This window comes from Trachypithecus francoisi, unplaced genomic scaffold (genome assembly GCF_009764315.1).
Source record: "Trachypithecus francoisi isolate TF-2019V2 unplaced genomic scaffold, Tfra_2.0 Lachesis_group3, whole genome shotgun sequence".
NCBI lineage: Eukaryota > Metazoa > Chordata > Mammalia > Primates > Cercopithecidae > Trachypithecus > Trachypithecus francoisi.
Window position 1 is genome coordinate 156,890,578 of NW_022681468.1, and position 25,704 is coordinate 156,916,281.

The 25,704-nt window shown below is 40.2% G+C and overlaps 1 protein-coding gene across 1 annotated transcript in view; it reads right to left on the reverse strand.

Moving 5' to 3' along the window:
- Nucleotides 1–21,844, reverse strand: part of RYR3 (ryanodine receptor 3) — a 396,626-nt gene extending 374,782 nt beyond the window's left edge. The window contains 1 exon segment of the mRNA XM_033190880.1: nucleotides 21,698–21,844. Coding sequence (XP_033046771.1) covers nucleotides 21,698–21,844 — 147 coding nt within the window.
- Between the last annotated feature and the right edge of the window lie 3,860 nt (nucleotides 21,845–25,704).

A 25,704-nucleotide genomic window follows, 5' to 3' on the forward strand; every position in this document is an offset into this window, starting at 1 on the left:
CTGAAGACTATAGAAGCTATTCACAACATTTGAGCTATAATGTTGCTTAGACACTGCTAACAAAAGCAATTATATACACACAGTAAGATGCAGAAAATTTATACTTATAGCTGGAAAATATTCTTTTTTTGGGGGGGGAGTGAGGAGGAAGATGTCAGTATCTTTTAAAAGAAGGAAGTAAAGAAAACCCCTTCTGATGTCTGAGGAATAAACCACAGAAATGCAATGCTTTCAGCACAAAGACTCTCTCTAGGTGCTTCTTCATTCTAGGGATGAGTGAGCTGCCCCAGGAGAAGTGACAGTGGTGGAAAAACGCTACCACAGCACCAGGAGACTTGTAAAGCAGAAGCACTCACAGCCATGAGCAGAATGATTGCTGTTACTAGGCACCGTGGTGGCCTGAGGTTTATTCCAACACCACAAGGAACATTCAGAAGGAAAATGATGGAATAAGTTGATCATGTGCAAGGAAATTGCAGAAGGTTATCAAATTTATTTATTGAATGGAACAGAAAGCTCATTCTAGAAAGCTTAAATGAATATTTACTTAAGAAAAACGCTTGCTGAAACATTTCTTATGTAAGGGAGGCATCACCACTGCCTAGAAGCAGGGAATCCAAATTGCAGGACAAATATCCTTTGACAAAAGACTTGCTGAGAGATGCCAACTAATGTGATAAAGAGCTAAAAAAAAAAAAAATACCCACAATCACTGTTTCTTTGCCTATTCCTCAAAGGCCCAGATATAGCTATTAATTGACACTGATCAACAGATCCATTAAAATCTAGCCTCTCTTGGGGGAATGTTTATTAACTCAAGTGAGAACAACGCTTGCATCAACCATCATCATCATCATCATCATCATCATCATCATCATCATCATCATTATTCTGAGACAAGGTCTCTCTATGTTGCCTGAGCTGAACACCAATTCCTAGGTTCAAGAGACTTCCACCTAAGCCTCTTAAACAGCTGGGACTACTAGCATGTGCCACAGTATCCAGCTAATTATTCTTTTGGTGGTGCTCAGAGATTTCTCCTAAGAGCTAAAACACATATGTATAAGCTTGCTCTGGAAGGATTAATGCAGAAACATGGTGAGCCCAAGAAACTCCTGGACAGTACTGACAAAATTTCATATTCCTCGAACCCTTCTCCAGGTGTGTACATTGAAAGCCTATCTCAGGTGATTGTTAAACAGGAGGTCTCTGACACCCGCTTGAGAGAGACTCAAACAACTAGACCAAACAAGCAAATTTAGGACTCCAAGAATAAGTGATTCTCACTCTATATCCATTCATTAAAATGGATTGAATGGAATCCATTCATTAAGAGTTTCTTTCCGATAAATAATCCAATAACTTGAGATCTACATGATTCTTATTATTTTGCTTGACATGACCCCAACCAAAAGCAATGCTGTGGTGCCCTGAACACCTACATTCTGCCGAGCATAAGTTGTTTCTGGAAGTTAGGAAGAATATTGCCAAGAACCTGGTGAAAATTAGTGTGATAAAGCTTGTGTCTTTAAAATTAGGAAGAGGGTGCAGCCAAGAATCAGAGACAAAATGCTGGACAGCTGGCTTGCAAAACTGTCTGCTGGGAAAAAGCATAAGTGGCAGGTTGGATGGTTGGTTTAGTTCTCAATGAAGCCCAGTTTTTCCATCTGCCTGACAGTACATGGTCGGCATGTTACAGAGCTAAGGTGCCAACAGGTGAAAAGTTGGAACACTTGCACCTGGAAAACCAAGTTGTGGTGATGAGCAGCAACTAATACCTACTGTTGATGGACAGAAATATCTGAAACACTGACTCTTTCCATGGTCATCAAAATATATAGCCATAAATAAACCACCACTTAATGAGGAGCACAGGTACTACAATGAGCTGTGGAAACTTAATGAGGACGTACAATCCCTGGCATTCTAGCTTTTAATGGGTGCTGTGATGAGAAACCATGAAGATGTTATTCCAAAGAGCTTGCATATCAGAAAAACAGCAGAGGCCAGGAGGGAGACAAGGCAGAATGTCAGACAGAAGATAAAAATCAACAACAGTGTCCCATCAATAAGTTAGGGATGTAAGCATCGGTTGCAGGAGGAAGACAGGGTACACGATGGTGCAGCTAAGATGAGGTAAGATCGGCAGAAACACAGAGAGATGGGGTGAAGGTTGAGGGGAGAGGGGAAAAGGAAGGTCTAGTCTCAAGCTAATGTTCATGTTTTTGTCTCAAATTTAGTTTCACGGTAGTTTTGGTGGGAAGAACACAAACAAGTATTGCCTCTCCCACGTATTCCTTTCCCATCCCACTTACACTCTCCTCCCTCTGGAATGATGATATAGTTGCTACAGAATTTATAAACCATGGAGAGGCTTTTCTCTATTACCAAGGCAGTGGTATCCAGCAGCTGCAGGATGGGAGAATTTGTGTCTCTTGGCCTTTTCATTGCATAACAGGAAGCAGAAGATTGAGAAAAGCATTGTTAAGCGCCCACAAGAGCTGAGGAAATGCCAAACTGGAACTGAAGGCTGACAGACAGAACAGAGACACTGAGTAGCCAGAGGTGGGGCTGTGTCCTTAGGTGCAATCGGCATCAGCATCATTTATCACTTTTGGAGCACTCTAGCATACGGGGTCCTGCCTGGACTGCAATGTTAGTTGCGTGAGGTTCATGGACCCAGGATGGGAAGTGAATATAAAGCTCAGGGCAATGAAAGGCAAGCACAACAGCTTGGCTTCCAAATGGTTTTGAGTTTTTTCCCCAATGCCTTCTTCCTACTCTCAAACTGAATCCAAATTCCAATGTGGACATGTAGTTTTTATTTTTTGCTCCTACATGGCATTTTTTTGTTTTTTTGCTTTGAGAGAAATAAGAATATCTCTAGAGACCAAATTCTAGGTTTAAAAAATAATTAGCAGCAGTACATGGACAGATATTCAAAAATGTGCAGTTTTCAAAAACCTCTGTGGAAATAAATGCTAAATATTTTTCTCCAAAATGGAAAAGTTCTCTTATCTCTCCACAGAAAACTAGACCCCATCCCCTCCAGCTGTTTCACACTATCTGAGCTGAACTACCACCACTAGATGTTCACATCTGCAAGGATTTGTACTATACATCCCCAATGCAAGAAAGCACATAACACTCATCACAGACACTTAAAAATATATACACTGGGCATGCGGCAGAGGCTACAGGTGATAAAATGTTCACTTGGCAGTGTTTGAATAGAATGGTAATAGAAAGACCTATCCCCTCCTCAGACCATATCTTCTTCAATCATGTCATCCTTACCAGGAAGAATTTTAAGTATGGAGGTTGGGTACAATGAAAGTGTTCATTGAACTGTGGTGATCTACTGGATCTCCTTCTCCCCAAATCTTTCCTGGTTAAAGTCACTGACATCTTTCACCCAGGGCATGAGCTGTGTCTGATAAACACAGGGAAAGCATTAGGAGACTCAATCTTCTCCTACTTGAATCCAACCCATCACTCAGTATATCTTGGGGGACTGGCCAGGAAATACCACGTCTACTGCTACATCTGTCCAACCATCCAAGTTCACATGACTGGGCTTTCATCTCGAGCTCCCTTCCTCTGCTCTGCTAAGTAATCAACCAGGGTTACTGAGGTTCTCCATCAACAATGAAGACAGGGAAGGGGTGTTGCATAACAAATTACGGCCTTTCTTTTTCCCTCCTGGATAACTAAGAGTTATCTCCAATACATAATGGTTGAGTTCACTTGGAAGCACTAGGCAGAATGAATGCATTGATAGAAACTGATGGAGCAATGCCACACCTCAAAAAGCAAAGTCCTTGCTCATGGCAACCTAAGCAAGGTCTGTCAGACCCTAGGAAGATAAATGCTTCAAATTAGCCATTTGCCCTCCTGTGGCATTCATCCTTATGTTCTTAGTGAACTAGACACAGATGAAAGCCATGTTTGGCTGCCTATTAAACTTGTATATTTTGGAAAGGAAGCAAGTCTATCTATTACTATAGCAACTGGAAACCTATGACAGAATGTGGGTACGTTTGAATGGGATGCTAATGAAGTCAAGATCATAGCTTTGCTTTATTTTGTGATGACACCAGCACACCTAACCTGGCTAACCAGCTAGCTCCTTTGTCACTGAAGATATTAGTCAAATGACGAAACAGGTGTATAAGGTCAATGACCGCAAATTACCCCGTCAACAATTTCTCAAAGTGCAGGCTGTAGACCACCTGCATAAGAATTGTTGGGAGTTTATTTTAAAAAAGTAAAAGCCAGTTTCTGGCCCCATTCAATACAAAAATGGGAACTGATGGATATGTTCATTCAAGATTGAGAACCACCACCCTTCCAAGAGAGCTCCGTGCGAAGCCCCATGGATACTGGCCAGGCTTATCTTTATGGAGAAGCATTCTTGACACAATTTGCCAAGGAAATTGAGTAGTGAGCAAAACCACAGGGCTCATTTTTCAAGTCAAAAATTGACCAGAAAAGGTTGTAAAAATTCTCATAAACATCAAAAATTTCTCATCTTTCTTGACTTTTTTTTTTTTAAACAAAAGAGTAATACTCTTTAGCCGTTTACTTAAAAGTTTCTGAAGGATAATATTAAGCCTTCCTCTGGTTCACTCCATTTCACAACTTGTATTAAATTCTAAAAACTCTCTTCACCTTTAGGTAAAAGAAGTTAAATTGTTTGAACCTAAATGCCATGGCTTATTAGGGTAATAATTCAAATTTCAAGTCTGAAGTGACTACTCTTGGAATTGAAGAGGTGAGGGTGAGATCAATTATTCCACCCTCAGTGCTATTAGGTGGTAGTGCACCTGAATCACCCCAAAGAGATGATATTCTGTTCTATTCTGAAGTGGAAATATCTTGGGATGTACAGTGAAGTACTAAAGTAGGGCTTAAAGCAAAAATCCTTGATGAAAATGCTCCAAGAAGAAACAGATCATTAGGTCAAGAGTTTCTTAATTTTGTCAACTGCTCAGTGGCCCAAAGGCAGCTGTTTGAGAGAGGCTTACAAACAGCTTTCTTGTACCAATTGTTCTTATCCTCTAAAAGCTTTGGATAAAGCTCAATTAAATGGAAGAAAAGTGATTTGAAGACATTCTTACAGAGAAAGCAGCAAAATCCTGGAATGACTGAGTTAGGAACACTTTGTAATTATTCCCTGAAATAATTTAGATGAAGAAAAACAAATTCCCAAGAGTGTTTTGTTAATACATTATTTAAAAATCAACTATTTGCTCTATGTCAGGAAGTTAAGAATAAAAAAGTTTTTTGTTTGCAAGTGGTTCAAAATGTTTCAGTTCATAGAGTTTGGTCGGGTCATTATTTAAAAAGAATGAAACTTTAAGGAATGAGGCAAATGAGGTACCATCTCACCATCTCAGTCAGAGTGGCCACTATTAAAAAGTTAAAAAACAACAGATGCTGGTGAGGTTGCAGAGAAAAAGGAATACTTATACACTGTTGGTGGGAGTATAAATTAGTTCGACTGTTGTGGAAAGCAGTGTGGTGATGTCTAAGCTAAAAGCAGAACCACCATTTGACCCAGCAATCCCATTGCTGGGTACATACCTAGAGGAATAGAAATCATTCTAGAATATTCTATTCCACATGAATATTCATTGTAGCACTATTCACAATAATAAAGATATGCAGTCAACCTAAATGCCCACCAATGGTAGACTGGATAAAGAAAATGTGGTACACATACACCACGGAATACTATGTAGCCATAAAAGGTGAGTGATGTTATGTCTTTTGTGGGAACATGGATGGTGCTAGAGGTTATTATCCTCAGTAAACTAATGCAGGAACAGAAAATCACATACTTGATGTTCTCAGTTACAAGTGGGAGCTAAATGATGAGAGCTTATGAGCACAAAGAAGGAAACAACAGACATGGGTCTACTTGAGGGTGAAAGGTGGGAGGAGGGAGAGGAGCAGAAAAAATAACTATTGGGCACTGGGCTAAATACCTGGATGATGAATAATCTGTACAACAAACCCCTGTGACATGAGTTTAACTATGTAACAAACCTTCAAGTGTACCCCTGAACTTAAAAGTTAAAAAAATAAGGAACATAAAGCTGCTTATGTAAATGTCTGAAAATCTTAATTTCTAAAAATATTGTAGGCATTTCCTTCATAAAACAGGTCCTCATGTGACAGGCAGCAAAACTCAGGCCTGAGAGGTCATTTTGCATCATATTTTACAGTAAGTTAGAGGGAGAGGAAAGCCAGATCTCTTGAATCACTACCCAAAACAGTAGTATGATTTGTGAATTATGAGCATGCACATAACTTCAAAATACAACACAAAAGGTCATAACCATGCCTTAGGTTTTACCTCCTGGTTTTAAAATATCCATGAAGAATCAACATGATAGATGTAACATGACTTGGGGTTTTTTTTTTCTTTTTTTTTTTTTTTTTTTTGAGATGGAGTCTCACTGTGTTGCTCAGGCTGGGGTGCAGTGGTGCAACCTTGGCTCACTGCAGCCCCCACCTCCTGGGTTCAAGCAATTCTCCTGCCTCAGCCTCCCAAGTAGCTGGAACTACAGGCATGTGCTACCATGCTCCCCTAATTTTTTTTTTATTTTTAGTAGAGACGGGCTTTCACTGTGTTAGCCAGGATGGTCTCGATCTTCTGACCTCGTGATCTGCCTGCCTCGGCCTCCCAAGTGCTGGGATTATAGGCATCAGCCACTGTGCCCGGCCATGACTTGGGTTCTTAAAGTCAAGTTCTAACACAAACACAATATACCATTTTATTTCTTTTTCCATGTAAAAACAACACCTAGAAAGGAGATGTTCTAATGACAGAAAAAAAAAGGCAAGGTTGTGATCTAATTAGTAAGTTCAGGAGTCAGTGAAGGAAGAAAAAAATACTGCTAATCGAGACCAAAATAGCAGCTATTAGGTCTAAAGAGCAAAGTACTAAGCGTGGCAGAGGTGCCTCGTGTATGAATAATACCTATTCATAATTCACCTGGGGCCATTGGCCTGCTGTAAGCAAGTAAATGACAAATGAACAGCAGACCTATGGTGCTACTTTACACACTGAATAAATTCTTTGTGAAGATTCCCACCACTGAAGTGCAGATTGCCTTTAAATAAGAATAGGGGTTTGGTGTTGCCTCAAGCAGATAAGTGATCAAGACAGCATTAATAACTCAAGTAGGCAGGAGGACAATACAGATGAGGAGAGATCTCAGAGTTAGAAGGTGGATTTTTTTTTTCTCTTTTACTATGGGTTCAACAGATGACAAATGCATTAATAAACTTAATACGTGTTGCACTTGACTTCTATGCTATTTCTTTAGACATCTGTTTCCCTTCTCCATTCCTTGACTGTTAGAAATAGCAGAGCATGAGGAGCAATGTGGATGTAGAAATGGAAGAGAACTTCCTGAAAGACAACAGTTCAGCTGCCAATTAGGAAGCACTGGAATGTGGAGCCATGGTTTTCAGAATCTGAACATAGTTAGGATTGCATCCCAACCCTTCACCTTGAAGTTGCATATGGACCAATATGAAATGAGCCTTTCTGTCCTGCCTGCATGTGACAGCAATAATCCCTGGCCTAACGGGAACAACAGCCTGATGTAGGCCAGTTTCTCAGTGCATAGTGCCCACTGTGGTCCCCCTAGAACCTCACCACAGGGCCAGCCCACCATATGTGCATAATACTGAACATTCTCAGTGAACTCCGTTCACCCAAAATGTTAAGCAGCAAGCCTTGAACTTGTAAACAGGCACTCTGGTAGCTAAGACAGAAAAGAATGTCTAGGTCAAACAGAACGACGATCCAGTCTCTATCTCCTACATGCCACTACATGCCCACCACACTCCAGAAGGCAGCACGATTAAACCCATAAGTCTCATATCCTTGTTTTCTTTCCTTTCGGCAACTGCCACTATCTAAATCCTCTGCTGTATCATTTTTCCTCTTCTGCATTTTCATTTTCTTAATTCTCTCACCCTCCATTCACCTGACTCAGCCTTTTGCCCATTCCAAACCTCCTGCTGGAATGCCTGCTCCATGATCAATATGCTCCATCCTCCGTCATCAACACCACACTGTTTTTTTTTTTTTTCCTTTGAGACGGAGTCTCGCTCTGTCACCCAGGCTGGAGTGCAGTGGCGTGATCTCAGCTCACTGCAACCTCTGCCTCCTGGGTTCAAGCAATTCTCATGCCTTGGCTTCCCGAGTAGCTGGGACTACAGACGCCCACCACCACACCTGGCTAATTTTTGTATTTTTAGTAGGGATGGGGTTTTGCCATTTTGGCCAGGGTGGTCTTTAACTCCTGGCCTCATGTGATCCATCTGCCTCAGCCTCTCAAAAGTTCTGGGATTACAGTCATGACCCATTGCACCCAGCCATCTGTCCCAAAGTTCTCCCTGAGCACCACTTCTCATTCCGAGCCTGAACAAATGAAACTCAGCTCCTCCCAAAGGACCCTGCTTCCCTTGAGGACTTCCCAATCACAGGATACTCATTCTCTCACCAAATAACTCAGGCTCACAAGGTGGGGCCTATGTTCTTCTGCTCAGCAGTGGTTTCAGATCATTATTCTTCCACAAACTGTTAACTCTAAGATTTACACACCTGGCAACATCACCCTCCACTCCCTTCCTCTTTGATGTTTGTGTACTCTGACCTATTATTCCTTTACTGAAATCTGTCTTCTCTTCATTTCTGCTCCTAGTGATTTGAATATTCATATTGATATGGTTTTATGTCCCCCAAAAAGATATGTGGAATTCCTAACCCCTGTACCTGTGAATATGACCTTATCAGATATAACGAAGTTGAGATGGAGGCCTTCTTCCAAGATGATTGATGTCCTTTATATAAAGAACAAAATGCTATGCACAGGCAAAGACATGCACAGAGAAAAAGCCACGTAAAGATGGAGACAGAGATTGGGGTTATGCTTCCATAAACCAAAGAATGCCTAAAGCTACCAGAAAATGGAATGGGCAAGGAAGTATCCTGCCTTAGAGACTTTGGAAGGAGCATGGTCCTGATAACAGCTTGATTTCCAATTCTAGCCTCCAGAACTGCAAGAGAATAATTTGTTGTTTTAAGCCATCTAGATTGCGGTAATTTGCTACAGTAGACCTACTAATGAATGAATATTCCATCTTACTACTCCTCAGTTATTTGGCACACTCCACGTCAGTCACACCCTCTGATAGTCATACACCTAGGGGTTGTTTCCATGAAATTCCTCTACTTTGAGACCTCTGATTGAGACAGGCCACTGTCTAATCATCTACTCATCTTCCAACTTGCTTGCTCACTCATTAAACTACTCTCCCTACTATTTATATCCCTTTATACATCTTCACTCCTATCTTTGGTTCTTTCCTCATTCAGCTTAAATTCCAAGATTCCATGGTCCAATCTCCTAAATGTTTATCATACTTGCCTGGCAACACTTTGATCCTGGCTGAATTTAACTATCCACTTTCTTCATGCCTGTGCTGGGACTGCTGCAGAGAGTGACACCATCTAGAAAACAGGTAGCACTAAAAATTCATGGTCACCATCCTCAAGTGGTCTTCAACCCTATGCTCTCACACTATTTGGAAATGTCATTACTCTTCTCTAGGCAGCTCACTCCAAAACTTTCTGCACAAAAACCTACAGATTCACCCTCATCCTTGACATTTTCCTTCTTCTTCAGTGGAATATGAGTTCCTCATTTATTTGAAAGTCAGTTGCTTGTCTATGTTCTTAATGCCAGGCCTTTCCACCATATCAGCAATTTTGCACACTAACCACCTCTCCCCTCTCCTGTATCTCCTCTCTCTTCTTTTCTACATATATCCTCCCCTCAGCATTTAAACATTCTGAAGCCTTTCCTATTACAAAAATCCTTCCATTCTAAGACTCTGTCCTGCTATCATTCTCTTTCAGAGATGCCTCACTGGTTGTCTTTATTTTCTTACTTTCTTCTTACTCCTCAAGTTCTCTAAATCAGCTTCTGTCCTCACCACATGCCATTGAAAGAGCTCCCTTCAAAGTTTCCACTGGCCTCCATGTCACTATATCTAATGGACATGCCATCTTCTCCGAGTGGCATTCTACCCTATGACTATATTCCTTCTTGACACTCTTCTCTTGATTTCTGTGACTTCTGTGACACACATACCTACTTCTTTTCTAATCTCTCGGGATGTTCCTTCTTATCGTTTCTCTTTCTCCATTCATTTTTAATTATTGGCATTTCCCAGACCCTCCTCTCTTTTTAATACACATTTTCTGTATTCACTCTCATAGTGTGATTTACTAACTCCTTTACTAAGGAGTTACTTAAGCCAGTAACTCCTGAACATTACTTCCATGCAATGTTTTGAACTCTTTTGAACTCTTAAGCCATATATACAGATGCCTACCAAAATTTTCTGTTGGATGTCTTATAGGCTTTTTGAATTCCACATGACTAAAGTTTAGTGAATAAATTCCATCACTTCCTGCTGGTCTTCCTTTATCCCTCCCCAGTATATGCCCCATTTCACTCAATGATACGCCAGCCAGTTACAGGCAGCTAAAACCTGTAACTCTAGCATCATACTTGACTCCTCCAACCTTGATCCCTTTGCCACCCCATGAATTCTGTTATCCATACCTGAATTCAATGTAATCCAAGCCTATTCATCTCCTGTTCACATGAGGAATCTATACAATGATTACAAGTCTACGTTTTTCTTCAGCAATAAGTCCCTATACATGTTCAGCTCCCATCCTTGCTACTTCAAAATCTGTGTCCTCATCACCTATCTTTTCTTTTGTATATGCCAAAGCCATACACAATTTAATTCCCTCTCTAGTAGTACCCATCTATTAGAGAAGGAATTAAATTGAGTAAAGCTTTGGCATAAGCAAAAGAAAGTTCTATCTTATGCATATGCCTATCGTTCTATCTTTTGGAACCTTCTCTCTCCTTTTCCAGGGCCCTTTTCCTCTCTCCATAGAAACATGCTTGTGTCTCTTAAGAAAACTTTTTCTTTACAACTTTAAAACTTTTTCTTTATAAAACTTCAATTCTACTTCAACCACCATTTTTTTTCTCTTCTTCATTTAAATACTCAACTTCTTTTAAAGAGCAATGAATACTCACTGATGAGGTTCTGGTTCAGGTAACAGTGGAACTACTTATCGAAAAATAATCCTCCTGCTAATAACAATTACACATTCTGGATAAATATTTAAATAAATGACTGAAGCCACCAGGGAGCAATCTAAAACTGAAAGGAGTGTTAGTTTTTAAAGATGAGAAGCGAATCAGGTGCTATACACATTTAATTAAATTTTCTTCTAAGGGTACTCTCCTGTTCATAGGATCCATGGGGATAGGATGTCAAGAAAAAGGCTTCTAGGAAGTAAAAGACTTGAGTCTGGGGCTACCAGAATGTCTGGAAATGGAAGAGGAGAAATGTTAGAAAGGAAGAAACTACCATAGATGAATAAAACCCAAGATCAGTATACAAATTCCCCTCAATTTGTTTGCCAACTCATAAGCTATATAAGACAGCATTGCTAGAAAGCAACAGCTAAAATGCTTAAAATAAGCAAAAGTTTCCATAGCTACTTATTTCTGGAATGTCAAAATTTGGTTTTCAAGTCTGGCTATTTAGAGGGGTTTAGGAAATACTGCAGGCTTTTCATTAAAACTCCAAAAGACTACATCTGGAGACCAGGAACAGTACCTTAGAACTAAGGGCAAAACTAAAATGGAGCAAGCTGGCACCAGATGAAAGAGACACACTAGTAATTTAACTGCCTGCTACAACAAAATACAATATTCCTCAGGGGGCAAACAACAGAAACCAGAATAACTATAAAATATTATCTACAATGTTCAGTATAAAATTTAAAAATACTAAATATTAAAAGAAATAGGAAAATGTGACTTATAACCAAGAGCAAAATCAGTCATTAGAAGCAGACCTACAGACATTCAAGATGTTGAATTGGTAGTCAAGGATCTAAATAATGATTATAAATTTATTAATGAATTTACCAAAAAAATAGGAATAATGGGAGAAGAGAGATATAATGGAAGGGGAGAAAGAATAATGGAGGAGAGAGAACCTTAGAAAATAAACAAAAACACCTTAGAAGGAAACAAATGGAAACTTCAGAATTTAAAAATAAAACCTGAAATAAATTCATTGGAGGAGGTTACTAGCACATGTACATTAAAAAAGTGAATATAAAATAGGTCAATGCAAAGTATTCAGGCAGATGCATAGATAAAAAATATAGTTGAAGAAAAATGGATAGAGTCATAGTGACCTGTGGAACAATATAAAACAATCTAACACATAAATAGTTGAGTCCCAGGAGAGATAAATATGGCACATAAAATATTTTAAGAAATAATGTCCCCCAAATTCTATACTTAATGAAAACAACCAAAAGATCCATAAAGCTCAGCTCATCAAAATCCAGGCAAAATAAATTTAAAGAAAACCTACCCTCAAACGCATCATTCAAATTGCTAGAAACCTGACTGGGCACGGTGGCTCACGCCTGTAGTCCCAGAACTTTTGGAGACTGAGGTGGGAGGATCACCCAAGGTCAGGAGTTCGAGACGAGCCTGGCCAACATGGTGAAACCCTGTCTACAAAAATACAAAAATTATCCAGGTGTGGTAGCTTGTGCCTGTAATCCCAGCTACTCAGGAGACTCAGGCAGGAGAATTGCTTGAACCTGGGAGGTGGAGGCTGCAGGGAGCTGAGATGGTGCCATTGCACTCCAGCCTGGGTGACGAGAGTGAAACTCCATCTCAAACAACAACAACAACAACAACAAAAACCAAATTGCTAGAAATCAAAGATAAAGAAAAAAAATGTTAAAACTTTCCAGAAGAAAAGGTTTGTTACATACAGAAAAATGATGATAAAAATGAGAGCTAACTGTACATCATAAACAACGGAGGCAAAAGGGCAATAAGATGCCATCTTCAAAGTGCTGCAAGAAGAAGAAAAAAAACTAAACAGTGATTTTATATGCAGAGAAAAATCCTTCAAAAACGGACAAAATAAAGACATTCTCAGTGGAAAAAAAAAAGCTTGGATAGTTTGTCTCCGGCAGACCTGAAGTATAAGAAACACTAAGGAATATCCTTAAGGCTGAAGGAAAATGCTACCAGATAGAAATCTGGATCTAGAGGACAGAAGAAAAGAGCACTGAAAATGGCAAATACATTAATATTATAAAAGGTTATTCTTCCCTTTTATTAATTTCTTTAAAAGACTATTGACATTTTGAAACAAAAATAAAAATGTGTTACACATTTTATAATGGGTAGAAATAAAATCCCTGACAATAATAGCACAAAAGATATAAGGGAATTTGTATAAATATGAATGCAAGGAAAACTGTGATAAGTTAACGATTTATATTTTAATTGCTAAAAAATAAAAAAAAGAGAGAGAGAGAGAGAAAAAGTATTCAAGGCCAGGCCTGGTGGCTCACTCCTGTAATCCCAGCACTTTGGGAGACTGAGGCGGGTGGATCACCTGAGGTCAAGTGTTTGAGACCAGCCTGACCAACACGGCAAAACCCCGTCTCTACTAAATATACAAAAAATTAGCTGGGCCTGATGGCAGGTGCCTGTAATCCCAGCCACTTGGGAGGCTGAGGCAGGAAAATTGCTTGACCCCAGGAGGCAGAGGTTGCAGTGAGCTGAGATTGCATCATTGCACTCCAGCCTGGATGAGAGAGCAAGACTCTGTCTCCAAATAAATAAATAAATAAAGTATTCAAAAATAATACTAAGAGGTAGAGCTAAAAAGCTAACAGAGAAGATAAAATGGCATAACTTTATTTTCTTTAAAGGCAAAAAAAGAGAAAAAGAACAAAATCCAGAGGAGACAAAAGAATAGCAAGAAGGTAAACTAAAACCCAAGTATCTAATCATTACAATAAATGTAAATGAATAAAACATTCCAATTAAACATGAGAGATTGTAAAATGGGGTAGGAAAACAGTACTTACCTATATGTTGTTTATAAGGGATACATTTTAAATGTAAAGGTATAAATACATAAGGTAAAAACAAATGAAAAAGATGTACCATACAAACAGTAAGCTTAAGAAAGCTTATGGCTTACTAATATCAGTCAAAGTATATTGTAAGACCAAGGATAAATACGACAATTTGTTAATGACAAAAGGATCAATTCATCAAGAAAAACAAAAATTCTGAATACACATGCAACTAATAATAGAAAACACATGAAACAAAAGTGACAGAACTAAAGAGAGACAAATCCTCAATCACAGTTTTTAACACCTTTCTCTCAATAATTGATAAAACAAGTAGATACATGTCAGTAAGGACACAGAAGATTTGAACACCACTATTGACCATCTTGACATCCATAAAACCTACATCCAACAACTACAGGACACACCATGTTTTCAAGACACCGGAAACATTCACCCACATAGACCATATGCTGGGCCATAAAAGAAGTCTCCATAAACTGGAAAAGATTGGAGTGATACACAGAATGTTCTCGGAGCACATCAGAATTAAAATAAAAATTAGTAACAATTAAAATGGATATCTCACTAATTCATTGTTTAAAACATCCACTCACTGATGAACACTTTTTATCTAACTCCCTCTGACTCTCCTTAATATGTTACTTTTAAAGTCATAAATATCCTCCTGATCCTTACATCTAGGCTTTCGAAAACTGAATTAGTTAATTCAGTACATGGGCAACTTAACTAAGTCAATCAACATTTTCTGAGGACCTAATATGTGTATGACCCTGTGCTGATACTAAAAGCTACTGCTTAAATATAGCACTTCTGATGTGTTAGGAACTGCTGTAAAGCGTATTACAATTTTGAACCTGTGTCATTGAATTTTCATGATAATCCTATGAGATAGGTATAGTTTGAAGGATGAAGAAACTGAGGCAGAGAGAGGTAAAGTCATTTGCCCATGGTCACACAGCTAAGTGTTGGAGCTAGAATTACCAGTCCAGGTAGTCTGACTCCAGGGTCAAGTTTATTAAGCACTGTGCTATACGCAGCTATACAAAGTCCTTGATTTCAGTGCTCACAGGCTGGTGGAAAGGCAGAAGAAAAGTCAGATAAACTATCATAAATTAATGCAGTAGATGTTTTACACTCCTCCTCCCCAGTCTTACCGTGTCTGGGTACCTCTATCCCAATATAGAGGCACATAGTAATCTGCCTTAGATCCCTTTAGAAACTTACTTTGAAGAAAATATATGATAGTCTCATTTATCTTGTAAAATATTAGCTGTAAAAAAATTTAACACTGCTTTATGGCACACTCACAGCATTTGCATTTTACTAGTTCCTGTTTGATTTAAGCAAAATACATATTTCTAACTTAGGAATGCCAGGCAGTCATAGGACAGATGTCGAAAAGTTGTGGGAGGGGTATGGAGATGTGCCCAGGCATTTTTGAAGTCTAATTACATGGAGTAATATGCCTTCTTTACCCTTATGTAAGTTGGATCCATGATACTCTTTATTTCTGAATATTACAGAAATTAGACAGTGATTCAGGTTTGGAATGAACAATCTTCATTAAGTCACTTAACTCAGTTTAAATTCTTATACCTTTCTTCTTTGTAAATGAGGGCAATGTTTGCTTTGTAGAGTCATAAAGAGTAAATGAAAGCAGTAAGCACCCACAGCATTACTTGGGACATAGCGCATGATGTCTGATAAATGTTAAAAAAAAAAGTCAAATCTCAGCTTATACATCTCTTCATATTACATGACAAGGGAGTTTTTTAAAAAACTAAGTTTTATAATAGCTTGGTCTTTCATAAGATCTCAGGTCCATAGAGAATACTATGTACAAACATACATCAGAAGTTCAAAGAGGGATGTACAACCTTAGCATGAGCCTGTCTCTGCAAATCTTCATAGACTTAATTTTTTAGGAGGAAACAGTAATCTCTTTCTCAGCTAAAGAATCTAAAAATAATAGAAAGTAAGTTATTTTTAGCCAAAGATGCAACCTTAATTTATGTCATCTACACAATGATGTTTGCACAACAGCTAATGTTTAATCCTGGGTCTTGAGAGCCTACATAACTCTCAGAAACAATAGTAGACTATTCCCCCTTCATTCTCCAAACAGGAGATGAAAACAATAAAATGAAAATTTCCATTGGATTTGAAAATTGTATTTTTCAATTTGAACAAGCCATGATCAGTAAGACCAGAAGTATTCCTCAAAAAAGAGGTGGGACTTCACTGTTAAATACCTAGAGCCCCAAGACTTTAGACATGCCACTGGCTTTTTAAAGGGCACTAAGGTAAATTGTTTTACTCCATCTATTTTTGTTTCTTCTTCTTTAAAATCAATGAAACAAAACTTAGTCTGTTGAAACTATTTTCTTTTTTCTTTCTTTTTTTTTTTTTTGAGACAGAGTCTCGCTTTATCGCCCAGGCTGGAGTGCAGTGGCGCGATCTCAGCTCACTGCAACCTCCGCCTCCTGGGTTCACACCATTCTCCTGCCTCAGCCTCCCGAGTAGCTGGGACTACAGGTGCCTGCCACCGCACCCAGCTAATTTTTTATATTTTTAGTAGAGACGGGGTTTCAACGTGTTAGCCAGGATGGTCTCGATTTCCTGACCTCATGATCCACCTGCCTCGGCCTCCCAAAGTGGTGGGATTACAGGCGTGAGCCACCGTGCCTGGCCTGAAACTTATTTTAAACAAAACATAGTTCCCATATTCCTCCCATTTCTTGATGATGATCTACTATTAAGAAAAGTGAAAGTTGGGATTTGGAAGGGTATTGGGGTTCTGGGTATATCTAACAAGGCCGTAGTAGTTAAATAATTGTCATCATTGAAGATTACTGGGGGATAAGTGTTATGACATTTTTTTGTATTCTTTTGCATGAGAATTTGACCTTCAGTTAACTCTCCAGTTTTGTTCCCATGGTCACCTGATACAACTTGTATGTAAATTATGTTACCAGGGTGCATTGCTTGTGGTGAAAATGATCCCTGATTGATAGCCTGCATGTGGATTGGGAAGACTATCAATACGTATTTTAGAAAGGCATATCCTTGGAGTGCAGTGACTCTTGTAGCTGGGGCTGCCTTTGCGGAGTCCTCAAAAGCTGTGCCCATGGAATTATCGCAGGTATGTTGGCTCCAATGATCTACGAGGCTTTTAAGCCATGGTAACTCTCACACATACTTGATGTGGACCCTCTCATCTCTTTGCACCTGAGCAGTCATCTGGGGATTGGAAATCCAGAAGCCAGCCCCTGAATTGCTATAGGGGTTTCTGCCGAAATGCAGTGCTTGACACATCTCAGCTCGCAAGCCATGGTTCCCGTCCTATGTCCTTCTGAGAAGACTGATGCCAAGTGGTCTGTGTGTGTCTTATGAGTATGGATGTAAAGTTGAACCAAAAACCCTCCCCCACCCCCACAAGTGGACACTGCAGATACAGAATAGATGAGATATAATGTGAAGGACCAGAGGGAAAGTATTAAATTCCTAGTGCCTAGGAACACATTCTCTATTGAATAAAAAGGAAAGGAAATAAACATTTGCTATGATAAAATGAACAAGAAACACTTCCTCTCTCTTTTTTTCTGGGTCTCTGGTTATAGCCCCTAGACTTTTTTTTTTTTTAAACAAAACAAGATAGCTTTAAATTCCTGAACCTTTGCTTGTTTGAAAGGCAGCTGAATAATAGTGCTTCCATCAATTAATAGCAGTTTCAGGAGACCTTCAAGGAAGGGTGGACCATGACATACAGGAATCAAAGTCCTGGGAGAGTTCCCTAGTGCTAAATAGTCTTCATGTCTACAGCAAGTGTTAATGATCTTATACTCGTGCTCCTTATTCTTCTATCCTCTCACTCCTTTGCTTCCATATGATCTCCTTTTCTCAGGGTCAAACACTAAGAATAGTTTTTGAGCACTTTATCTCTTTTTTCTCTGAAGTCTTTCTTCTCCATAGAATTCATCTCAATTTTCTCTGAGTCTCGGCCAGCTTAAAATACCCTTGCCTAGAAATGCCCAAGGTCACCAGTAGGCTCTGTAGCCAGCTGAGAAGAATGGTGTTTGATGTCTGTGCCTCATGCCCAGTGCCAAGCTCGGAAACATACCTCCTCACCTCACTGCATGATTTACATTAGGATCCAAGAAACCTAAGAATGGCACAGCTCGTTGAGAAATTTGTCGGTAGAGAATTAGGGCAACTATTTAGTAATGAGGGAGAAGACAGCCAGCCAAAAGAGAGGCTTGCATAGTTGCAAATGACTGCAGGAAAGAATGAAGCTCTCGGAACCTGGGTTCATCTAGCAGGCTGCTCCCAGGAATGGTGACAAGAAATTCTGAATATCTGCTCTGTCCTTACCGTGAATTTGACCCTGTTTCTCTGTGAGAACCCTGATGGTGCACTTCCCTCATACTACGTATAAAACAGGCACACTCATGCAAGGCTGGTGGGTATGCCAACTGTAAACAATTTGTATATCATTTTGGGAAAGCAGTTTAATAGTGTTCATGCTTCCGACACCATTAATTCTACTCCTGGATATTTACTCCCGAAAGCCAAAATAAACCAAAAAACCATATGCATATCATTTTTTGACCATTCATGAAGACCATATAGCAATATGGAACTGGCTGAAATATTAAAGAAAAAAACCCAAAACACAGAATGTCTGAATAACCAGTATGAGTACAACTTTGAAAACAGGCAGGTATACGTGGACAAAGGCTAGAATGAAAAACAAATGAAAATAGTCGCGACAAAGTGGTAAAAATATGGATGACACACATCTCTTTTTAAAATTCTTCAGGCTTGTTTGAAATTTAGAACGACATATTAAAATAAGAACAATCACTTAGTTAAGCAGACGTTAGGAAAGACACTTCCTCATCCCCAATTCATCTATGAGTGTATGACTTATCATTTCTATGGCCTGAGGGATACAAAGCATTCTCAGATTACAACACACAGTTGTTTCTAATCCAGCTTGGGTAAAACAGCGATAAATCCAGAGCCATATTTATAGAATTATCTAATTTGATAGTTAAATGAATTTGTAATTCCAAGACTTTCATTCTAAACTCAAGATTTTGTAAGTTCAGGGGCTGATCTGTAATCTTTCTGTCTTTTACACAAAAGCAGACCTTGCAAGTCAAAAGGGATAACAACTTTATACTTAGCATTATTATCAACTCTAGCTATTAAGTACACTGTATTACTTCAGTACTATGTGCTATATATATTATTATTTCTCTTTATTTTCACAGTCCCCCTGAAAGATAATTAGTTTTCCTTAAAGAACAAGAAACTAAGTCCAAGTTTAAATATCTTGTGCAATATGAAATCATAATAACCAATGGTTTTATCAAGCTTACAATGCACGAGGCAATTTACTAACCCATTTCATCCTAAGAGCAATCTTATAAAGTAGTTACTGTTAAATTCCCATTAAGGAGATGAGGAAACTCAGCTCAGAAAAGTGAGGTACCTTGTCCAAGGTCCTGGTTTAGCCAGCACGTGGTAGAGACATAATTCCAACTCCGACAGTCTGGCTCAGAGCCTGTGCCCTAAAGTGGGGTCCCCAACCCCCGGGGCCACAGACCCAGTTTGTGGCCTGTTAGGAACCAGGCTGCACAGCAGGCGGTGAGTAAGTATTACTGCCTGAGCTCTGCCTCGTGTCAGATCAGTGGCAGCATTACATTCTCATAGGAGCATGAACCTTAATGTGAACTGTGCAAGCGAGGGAGCTAGGTTGCACGCTCCTTATGAGAATCTAATGCCTAATGATCTGAGGTGGAACAGTTTCATCCTGAAACCATCTCCCACCATCCGTGGAAAAACTGTCTTCCATAAAACTGGATCCTGGTGCCAAAAAAGGATGGGAACTGCTGCCCTAAAGCACTGCCCTATACCCTACTCAATGGATGACTAGAAAAGGATACCACTTGTTTTCTAATTTAGGTCAATACCCTTCCCATTGGATTGTCCTGCATCTCATTGGCAGATGAGAAAACGGCAAACATGAGTGACTGACTTGATTTGTTCATGGTCACATGAGTAGCTCAGGGTTGAGAATTAACTTCTTGACTTCTAATGAACTTCCTGTTATCCCAGACTGCTGGGAATGAGAAAAAACAAAAACAAAGAAAACCTAGCTAAGAACAAAAGCAAACGAGAAAAGGCCTTAGGAAAATCAAGTCAAAGATCTTTAAAAAGATAAAAATCTTCCTTGTCTCTCTTCCATCCCATATATTTTAACGGGACTCTGGCTCTCGTCCATCCTCATGGATCAGTGACCTACACAGGGGAGAGAGAAGCAGTGATGTACAAAAGAGGCTTCTGGGGGATGTGGCCATTACCCTGGACATCTGGTGTTCCAGGTTTTAGCCAAACTCTCTGTGCATGTCTGTGTTGTATATGTTTATGTGGAAAATGGCATGCCAATAGGTGGGTCTTTTGGAAAATGTTACCAATTTCTGATTTTTGTTTTTTTTTTAAAAAAGCTTCTATGAGAAAACCTGAGCTTAGAGGGTGTGATGGTGGGTTTTATGTCCACTTGGCTAGGCCATTGTGCTGTTATTCAGTCAAACAACACTATAGGTTTTGATGTGAAGGTATTTTGTAGACGTAATTAACATCTACAGTCAGTTAACTTTAAATAAAGGCTGTTAGCCTTGATAACTTCGGTATGCCTCATCCGATCAGATGAAGGCCTTCAGAACAACTGAGATGTCCTGGAAAAGAAGAAACTCTACCTCAAGACGACAGCATTAACTCCTGCCTGAGTTTCCAGCCTACTGATATTAACTACAGATTTCAGTCTCACTAGCCCCTACAACTACATGAGCTAATTTCTTAAAAGAAATCTCTATACACTTATCTGCTTACCTACCTACCCACCCCTGCACTCACCCATCCACCCATCTGCCCACCATCCATCCATCCATCCAGTTGACTTTGTTTCTCTAGAGAACCCTGACGGATATAGAGGTTTTCCCAGGACGGAAAAGCACTGCAAGAATGCTGAGCACGTAGATCCACTTGACACACAGATCCTGAAAAGCAGAAACAGCCTGACAACGGAGAAAGAAAAGTTCTGCTGAAGAGACACAGCATTATTGCCACCACGCAGGCAGAGACCAGTGCAAACATGACTCTCTGCCCTCGTGTCACAGTGGGCAGACAGTTACAACAATCTCAGCGCAGTCAGAAGTGAAAGGGGTGTGCTCACTGTGAAACATAGGTTCAGGCATCTGTGAGTCTCTGTAGCAATAAAATGACAGCAGGGACTAAAGAACACACACTCAGATTTCTAGGAATTAACAGCAACAGAAAGGCGTTCTGGGAGTGTTAAGAGGACCTCCCTGGTCAGCGCTGACAGTGAGCTCAAAGCCTCCCCAGGGTCCTGGACAACACTGACAGGCAAAGCACTTCTAATTCTTCATAGTGTTCTGGGTTCCTACGTCAACAATTCCTAGGCTTGCGGAGAGTTATGGTTTAAACCAGATCTGCTTCCTGTTTTAAAAATAAATGTGTCCTTTCGAACGTTGTCCTCATCACCATCTCCCGGCTTTATCTCCCCTAAATGACTATGTCAGACGCCAAGCTGGAGGAAGGTGCAGGGTGGACAACCAATCTCACCTTGGCTTCTGAAGTGGGCTCCAAGAAGCACAGGCGATTCCCAAGTCCCTCGGCTGCCAGGCAGAGCTTCCTCTGTTCCTTGTGAATGGTGGCGATGCACTGGAGTACCACTTCATCCTCCTGCCGCGAGAAGAGAGACCCAAACATGAGTACGGGAAACGGCTGAGCCAGGCCCCGAGTCACCTTCCTGTACCTGAGTCAGGGAAGCCACCAATTCCTGACAGCCACGTGCTTTTGGTTTTTATTTTTAAACCTGATTATGGAAGGAGATTTTTTATTCACAGGACATCACTGAGCATCTACCATGAGTCAGAACTCTACTTAATCCTGGGGTGAGGTCAGTGGGGGCAAGTGCACACACAGCCCAGGCCTCACTTCTGAGAGCTGGGCAAAGCATATGGTCTAGGTGAGCTGATGATTTCAACACTTGGGCAAATATGAAAGCAAATTTGTATAATGTCTCCAAATAGAGAATAAAACAATAAGATATGATTGAGGGGAACAGAGAATGCAGACGACATCGAGCAAGATGGGATGAGTGGAGGGAAAGTATTGGGGTTTCAGGTTGTGAAGGAGGCAAAGTATGTTCTGTTGGAGGAAGGGAGAGTATGTGGTGGGCCACATATTTGCCAGAGATGGTAAAGGAAGATGTGGAGACAGAAGGGGGTGGGTTTTAGAATCACAGAAAAGGACGACTAAAGAAGCCTTGGAGATCAGGTAGAAGGAGACAGAATTGAAGGTCGATTAGAAGAACTGCTCTGAATTCCCAAAGAGTAGACCTCTCTCCTAAATATCAATCTCAAAAGCAACCCCCCTAAAATTTCAGAGGCCCTGGAAAAGAGGCAACCCTCCATCTATACTGATACGTTCACTTCTTGCACAATTCTCTCTGAAGTGGAGAGGAAAACAGTTTCCTTACCAATTCTTCCATTCCTGCCCCGCCTATCTGTCAGGCTATGCTCCCTAGTCACCACCACATGGCTTTGAATTTCAAGCAGCAAACAGATTTCCAGGTGTGGTTAAGTTATGGAAGTGACCTGGGGGAGCCAGCTGGAGCCTCCCTCCTTCTGAACATCTGGCTATCTATTGCCCCATCTCACCTCCATGTCCCTCAGTCTCAGAGACTGGCTTGCTGGAAAGTGTCACCAGAGTGTTGGAAAGGCAGATTAAGTAGAAGTCATTCTTCTTAAAGTGTGTCTAGAATGTGCGTATGAAATGAAAAAATATAATGGTCCTACCTGGTAAGAGTGTGAAGCAATCCACTATTAACAGACCCCTACAAAGATGTCTGCTTGTGCCCAGCGATAGGTGAGGGGCTACAGGGGAATGTGAGAAGCCACAAACTGTGGATGTATGAAAAGAAGACTGGGAAAAAATAGCTCCATGGTTTTACTAGCACTGAAATGTCACTGTTCATTATCTAAGTGAGTCAGAAACAAATCCAGGAATCTTTGCTTAGAGTCAAATCAGAACTCATGGTCTTCATTTTCTTTGAGGCTGAAGAAAATTCCAGAATATCACTGCTTTAAAAGTGGGGGTTTAGTGAAATCTCTGAAGAGAATGAAATTTTTCCTCAGGTGGTGCGTGCCCCTAGATCCCACATCAACCAGGGCGTTAGGATCCTCCTAATGGCATTGGCGGGTGGGACGAGGACGGGTGGTGAGGTGCTCTTAGTTGCCAAGATGATGGAGACGTGCTGTTTGTGTTGGAAAGCAGGGGCCATGGGAGTTAAGTCACCAGCAATGCAAGAGGCAGTACTCAAAACTTAACTTTCACACCTAAACCAAGAATACCCCCTATTGAGAGATAGTTATGTATCTCCCCCACCCACAGTTAACCAGTAAAAAGAAAATTTAAAACCCCCCAAAAAAACTACAGCAACAACAAAACTCAGGCATTTAGAAATCATAGAAATATAATTATGCACTTTTTTTTTTTTTTTTTTTACAAAGACATGAAAGTTGACAGTTTTCCCATCAATGTGTGCCTCTGAGGTTCTCTTTTCAAGATCTCAATTCCCTTTCCCTTTCTATCCCCCAGGTGCCCAAACCACCAAGGCACTAGCTGCCTTGGGGTCTCCCTATTTGTCTTCTGAAAGTTCCCCATCCCATAAGTCACATCTCAAGCTGCCAAGAAACTAATGCAATAACCTGCCCTGATTTAATTAATAGCCATTTGTAGAACAGCAGCTCTGCATCCATGTGTTCCTAGATTGGGGCTCTGGTAACACACAGATGGGTATGGGACTCTGGGCCAAACTGATACTTCTCCAAAGGATTTCTACTCTTTCCCACATTCTGTCTGGAACCTTCTGCTCAACCATGCTGACCTGGCTGCAGACACCACCTGGAGTGGCAGCCTGCAGCACCTGCCTTTGCTCCATATAGCAGCAATTATTTCCATAAACCTTCAATAGACAGACATCTGGAGCCTTTGAGTGCCTGACACTGAAATCTTTGCACTGAATTCCGTTTGGGATTACGAGATGAGTTAATTCAACCCATCTGATTACTCCTCTTGCTCCTGAGTGAAATACAGAACACAAGCTTTCCAATTAGAACCCAAGCCTTTCTTCATCCCTGTACTGGTTTGCACTTTCTCCCCTAGAATTATCCTCCCTCTTTTTTTCTCACTTTGCTTTAAATCAGATCTGGGCATTGCTGAAGGATGTCATTTCCAAGGAAGCCCCCTTACCCGAAGGCTGCAAATTCTTCCACATTTTCTATCTCCTTTCCCCAGAAGCCTGCCTTCTTCTCACATGTCCCAATGCCAAATTTGGACCTTACTATTCTTCCCATGTACAAAAACTCTTCAGTTTTGAAGTATGTGATAGCCACTTTCCACATCATTTCCCATCATTTATCTGACAATCAGAAACTCTGAAAAAGTTTGTGTTAATTCAATATACATTTATTTTTTATTTATTCATCTTGCAATGACAGGTGGGATACTATGAGACACACAGGTCTTATAAGACAAGACCCATTAATACCGTAATAATGGAATTGTGGGCTGGAAGGCCATCCCAAGGAACTTTAGGGTTTATGCAGACATCTGTTCAAAGTGAACACCTGGACCTAATGAGTTCTACTCTGTTTTAGTAACACACTATGATGAACCTTCCATGCCATAACCTAGAATAATCCCACTTCTAAAATCCAAAACTGGACTATCCAATGTTACAGACCCATTTTCTCTCTTGCTGTCACATTCCTTACTTTTTACTAGATGTGCTCTACTTTATCAAGACTTCCAGTTCCTAGAAAGGTTCTCATCTCCATTATTTCCTCTTTCTCAAGGAGAACTGTTGATTTTGGTTTTTTTTGATAGAGAAAGTAACACAACTCCGGGGTTTTGTGCTGCTATAAAGTTATGATTTCCTGGTAACTTCTTTTCAGCTTGTTTCAACTCTGTCTCACTGGAACAAGACCACAAAATGTTCCCTTTTTTTGTAGGCCTCACAGCAGATTCAACTCTGTCAATATAAAATAACCATACCTCCCATCTTTAAGAGAAACAAAATAAAGAGAAGAAAGTACTAAGTGAGAGGGTGCAATAATAAGTAATGGTGGTGGGGACTGGGGGGACACTAAGACCTTTCAAACCCAGCCTCTGTCTTATAGAATATGATTCTCTAGTTGCCGGGAAATAATACCTTTAAGATCACATAAAGGCTTCCTGCTTTATACCAAATAAGCCAAAAGGTCTCTGCCTGGATTTAAGGTGCCCCACAGTTGAATTCTACCTGATACCCCTAACTTTGTCTCTCCTTCATTCCTATTGTCTTACTGTCTCCCAAATAAGTCACGCCCAGGCTCCCTAAAATGCTCCTTCTTTAAACCCCTCCATTCCCGTATTCATCTTTGTATTCTTCTAGTGCTCCCACCTTTCTGATGGATCCTTCCCGTCTCTATTTTCTTCCGCCATCCCTGAATAAAAGGGACTGCTCAATGATTGGTCTTTGTCATGTTCCCTTGGCAATCTCCTTCATTCTTCAGGCTTCCTGC